This window comes from Sinocyclocheilus rhinocerous, unplaced genomic scaffold (genome assembly GCF_001515625.1).
Source record: "Sinocyclocheilus rhinocerous isolate Xijiao unplaced genomic scaffold, SAMN03320098_v1.1 scaffold1931, whole genome shotgun sequence".
Taxonomy (NCBI): domain Eukaryota; kingdom Metazoa; phylum Chordata; class Actinopteri; order Cypriniformes; family Cyprinidae; genus Sinocyclocheilus; species Sinocyclocheilus rhinocerous.
Window position 1 is genome coordinate 106,497 of NW_015662696.1, and position 5,370 is coordinate 111,866.

Consider the following 5,370-nt stretch of genomic DNA (forward strand, 5'->3'; position numbering starts at 1 on the left):
ATTCTGAATAAAAAATAAAAAGGGTAATTGCGACTTTGTAACTCATAATTTTGGCATTTTTTTTCTCAGAATTGCAAGATATAAACATGCAATTCTGACATTTTTCTCACAATTGCGAGTTTATATCTCCCAATTCTGAGGGGAAAAAAGTAAATTTATGTTTAATTCAGTGGCGAAACGCTTAGGGACAGATATCCAGCGTTGCCAAGTCCTCGGTTTTCCAGCGGAATCCGGCTACTTTAAAGTGTACTAAAAAGAACGAAGTTAAGCTTTTACGGGTTTGGAACGTCATGGGGGAAAGTCATTAATGACAAAATGTTCATTTTGGGGTGGGGTAACCCTTTAACAGCTGTCAACAATGTCAGTGCGCAAATGCCATGTTTTATTATTTACTCATCGCATTTTTTATTTTGTTCGCGCATGCGCACCTGCCTATAGCCGTCAGTGGTGTAGAGACGGATAGTGAAAAGATGCGTGTTAAATAACGCTTGGTTTGTGGAGTATTCTCTGGGTGCTGATGTAAGTGTTGTGGCGCTGAACTCAGAATAGAAAGATATTTGGGATAGTATATCCCCATTGATGCCAGACATAATTATCTGGGAAGCGTTAATAGATTGTGCCTCCAGGGCTCGTGTGCGGTCTCACTTCCCTGCTTTCAGCCTCAGAATGAACACAGAGGATCTAATGTGATGCTGGTTGAATTTCCTTCTCACTCTTTATCCTCCTGTTACTGCAAAGTGTTTTGAAGATTAATGCAATGCTTTCTTTGGGCTATTAGGCAGCATTTCTGTTCCTGCTGCCTCCAAGAAATGTATTTGTGTGAAAGAATCGATCAGTGATTTTGTCTGTAGACCACAGCTTTCTGGAGGAAGATTACACGCTTAAAGCAAAGGTTCACTCACATCTGAACAGCTGTATTTCTGCCACTTCTAAACATCTGAATCCGATTGGAGCAATTATTCAAATCACTTGAAACTCATGTGTCAGCGGTGAGAGTATCAGCATCACCTGTAGTGTTGCAGCAAATGCACACTGCAAAGGTGGCACCGAAGCGCCTCTGAAGTGGTATTTAGGTGTCTTTACACACTGTTGCATAAATGCATTTACACAGCGATTGAACCTTTAAACAGTACTGCGAGACTGGGGTCTGAGCATAATTTATGCAGCATAGAACTTAGATCAGTCTTAGCTTGGCTGTGTGAAGATGCCTTTGTTTGTAAGATCCCAGTAACACAAAGGCATCTAGAAGGTCTTGGCGCTGATCTGAGTTCAGATGTTTGGCCAGATTCAGCATTAAACCAGCCCCTATGCAACACCTGCCTAACCCAGTGAAGAACGATGACTCTACAATATAATCTACGCTCGACCGCGCTCAAAGCAAAAAGTACTTTTGTGATATTTCAGGAGACTGTTCTCTTTCAGAGCAGCGTGTCTGCATCAGTGAATATCTGGGAATATCCCACACGGGTCGAGACTTCAGATGACACGCTCGCATTGGGTCGAGTCTGAAGAACAGGCCTGTCCGCGGTTCCTCTCGGTTCCTGAGAAAGCACGGATGTAGGCCTCGATGTAGGACATACTTCGAGCGGGACATTATTCAAGGTTATTTAAAGACACCACAAAAGTAGGCTAAGTGTCACATGTCGAGTCCTGAAAGAAAAGTGTGTGAAAACAAGCAGAGCGGTTTCATTAAGAGCACACTGGTGATAATTAAGATAATTGTCCTTAAATTCAGCATTAGCGGTGAGGTTTAGCAGATAAAAGATATGGATTAAATGTTTCTTTCACACATGCACAAATGTTTCCAGATTCATAGAAACCCCATATCATGTATAAAACACTATTTATGCCATGTTCACCGTGTAAATCCCTATTCCTGTAAGATGCTGAAGCTTTACGTCCAAACACTCTGAAGCATCTTGAACGGAGCCGTGATGTATTTTTAATCTAAGACGCTGTCAAACTAGAGAATAGAAATGTAGGGCAGACGTGATTTCATCTGCTGGATGTTGATCGGCGTGTGATCATCAGAATGAAGGCGGATCTGAACTGAGTCACATCACAGGTGGAGCAAGTTAGGACAGTCTGATTAAAGATGATGAACAATTACACATATATCAGAATAAATACACAGACAGATGAATCACTTACAGTAACATGCAGGAAGAAAATAAATGGGGTTAATTTCATTCTGACTTTAAGGAGACTTAAAAGTGTTGAAATATTGCAGGCAGTCCAACGAGGAAATAAACGAACATGAACATGTTGAGGAACGACACACAGATCACACCGTCTCTGAGTCACCAGAAAACACTCCGAGCTCGCCTCAATCATCTTAGAAAGCTGGAGAACCAGGAGGACGAGAGAATAAAACACCTCCCGTCACCGTCATATACAGCGGCCGCAAGAAGAGCTTGCTCAGTCAATAAAACAAGTGTCATTAATCGTAAGCGAAAAACAGCTTACAAACAAAAAGCTTGAGAAATCAGCATCATAGTCATTAAATATTTGCTAGGTTTTCTCTAAAGTGAACCTGGAATAGTTTTAGCCCATTAGATGCATTAGATTTCCACACAAAAACATCCCTGATTCAGTCACTGTTAAAACAGCTCTCAGTGAAGCGATCTCGGAGAACATCCCCGTCACACCTGCGCTGACGGTTTGTCACGTGACTAAACATTTTGCAGCCGTTGAATCTGTTGCAGGGAAAAACACAGACAAACGCTGAAGTGCAACAGAGGTTTATTGTTAATTATGCTCTATGGACATCAACAAGCTTTATGCTATTATAATATGAATATCAAATTTTACTGCAATAAAGTGCAAGACCTTTGACTGTACATCTGTTTTATATACTAGTGTATTGTGTCTTATTTTGCAGCCGTTGAATCTGTTGCAGGGAAAAACAGACAAACGCTGAAGTGCAACAGAGGTTTATTGTTAATTATGCTCTATGGACATCAACAAGCTTTATGCTATTATAATATGAATATCAAATTTTACTGCAATAAAGTGCAAGACCTTTGACTGTACATCTGTTTTATATACTAGTGTATTGTGTCTGTAAGAGAATCTAAAGCCCTTGAGTTCAAACCGCACAAAAGTAGCTAAAGCTGAACTTAAACTACACCGAGCTGAAGATTCCATCATCATCATCATCATCACAAACTCAGACAGAGATGTTAATATCGGCACTGGTTAGTATGTCTGATAGTAAACCGTTAAAACCTCAGCACACGCTGTGCGATAATCGTGTTCAAAGATTAAACATTCAATATCCTCAAACAGGCGGATTCACCAGCTCACGATCGGATCAGGAGACAGTGAGGAAAAAGATTAATATAAAGTAACAAAAAAAAAAAACAGGCATTCGCATGAACACGTGGCACAATCCAGTAACACAGAACAGTCCTGACATTACAGCCTGTGCATAGGAAGAATAAAAGCACTTATGGTATCTGCAAACATTAAGCACGTGGTGATGCTCGCTCACGCTGGAGGGGAGTAACGACAGCATTCCAGTCCACTCGAGAGAACCAAACCAACCCGCAGCATCCGGCGGCTACCCATCTCTGCATAGAGAAAGCATAGAGATGCGAACCTGCGGCACGAAACGGAGAACGAACGCAACAGGACTCTGCTGGAAGCGCTGCATGCCGATGCTGTCGTCCGTCACTATCTGTGCAGCAGCACGAAGGCCTCCAGCCGCTCGGGGATGTTCCCGCGGTACGCCAGGCCGTGTTTTATGATGGCGCGCGCAGCCAGACACTGCAGCGTGGTGTGGTTGATAGGCTGGATCAGGTTCTTGGCCAGCTCCTTCTGGTCCAGCAGGTCGCAGGCCGTCTGCTTGAGGGAGTTGGTGCTGTCGAAGTGCGTGCCGCAGGAGATCAGCAGGTTCATGATGTCGGGGTGGTTGTTGGACGCAGCCACATGCAGAGGGCTGTTGTCGTCCTCGTCGCGGCAGTTCACGTCTGCGCCGCACTCCAGCAGGATAGAAGCCACCTGGAAGGAGGGGAACTTGCAGACGGGGTAGCGGCCCACGCAGGTGGTGTTCCTGTCCACCGCCAGGTGCAGCGGACTGAAGCCGTTCTTCCCGCAGGCCTGCAGCTTCAGGAACTTGTAGATGGTCTCTTTCTTGAAGTGGTCCTGCTCCACGGTGCACGGCACTTTCTCCAGCAGACAGATGAGGTGCAGGATGATGGACAGCACCTTGCCGAGCTGCACTGGATCCGGGCCGGGCCGCGGCTGCTTGACGGCGCGCTCGATCTCCAGCACGCTCTTGCTGAGGATCTCCATCAGCTGCTGGAAGGACACGGAGGTGCCCAGAAGACCCTTGGCTCGGTCCTGCAGCATGAAGGAGAAGAGCTCGGCGAAGGACAGCAGGCTGCTGGCCGTCATGGGGCTGAGCGCGTCCAGGTTGCTCTGCTGCATGTCCAGAGCGTACTTCCACAGCTTGATGCAGCGCTCGAAGTTGCCCGAGTCGGCGTAGACGGCCCCGCGGTAGCGGATGTAGTAGGATGTGTCCGGGTGCGACGGGCCGAGGATGCGCTCTCGGATCAGCAGCGCTTGCATGCGCATGTCGTCGGGGTCTGCGATCAAGCTGTCGAGCTCCTCGAACGTGTTCACCTCCTTGCTGTAATCGTACGCCATCACGAGCTGCTTGGGCTCGTCCTTCAGGAGCACGTGGTTGGGGTCGCTGTGCCGCAGATCCATGGCTCTCTTCCAGTACTTCAGCGCTCCCAGCAGGTCTCTCTTTTTATCCACAAACGTGGCCCCCAGCAGCTCCAGAGCGTTGATGCGCTCCGTTCTGCCCGTCTGAGGGTGCTGCGTGAGGAAATCCACGATGTTGGTGTGGCCCGTCACGCTGGCGGAGAGCAGCGGCGTCATCCCGTAGCCGTCCTTCTCCATGGTGGAGCCGTACTTCAGGAGCATCTTCATGATCTCCAAGCTCCCGGACTCAGCGCAGTCGTGTAAAGCCGTATTACCTTCAAGACAAAGAGCACACGGAACACAAGTCGTCAGAGACGCATCGATGAATGACAGAAATACTACGGCTAGGGATGTAACGGTATGAAAATTTCATATAACGATTATAGTGACCAAAGTTATCACGATTATCAATATTATCACGGTTTTGTTAAAATTAGATGAACATGTTCAAAAAGAACTGATACACACACTGAAAACATTTCAATAAGTTTTATATTTGAAAATCAACAAACAACAAATACAATTAGCAGCTATATGCACTTTTTTTAGCATAAACATTAAATTAACATTAACATGAAGCCCTAATAATAATAATAATAATAATAAGTCAAGTCAAGTCAAGTCACCTTTATTTATATAGCGCTTTTAACAATACAGATT

General features: G+C 45.6%; 2 protein-coding genes across 3 annotated transcripts in view; both read right to left on the minus strand.

Moving 5' to 3' along the window:
* Nucleotides 1-1,578, minus strand: part of pggt1b (protein geranylgeranyltransferase type I, beta subunit) — a 17,986-nt gene extending 16,408 nt beyond the window's left edge. Inside the window, exon 1 of the mRNA XM_016538357.1 lies at nucleotides 1,519-1,578. Within this exon, the coding sequence (XP_016393843.1) occupies nucleotides 1,519-1,578 (60 nt within the window). The remainder of the gene's footprint in view (nucleotides 1-1,518) is intronic.
* A 1,345-nt stretch (nucleotides 1,579-2,923) lies between these two features.
* Nucleotides 2,924-5,370, minus strand: part of fem1c (fem-1 homolog c) — an 8,188-nt gene continuing 5,741 nt past the window's right edge. For both annotated transcript variants that reach the window (XM_016538374.1, XM_016538373.1), the window contains exon 3: nucleotides 2,924-4,985. In XM_016538374.1, coding sequence (XP_016393860.1) covers nucleotides 3,676-4,985 — 1,310 coding nt within the window. In that variant the 3' untranslated portion in view covers nucleotides 2,924-3,675. The remainder of the gene's footprint in view (nucleotides 4,986-5,370) is intronic.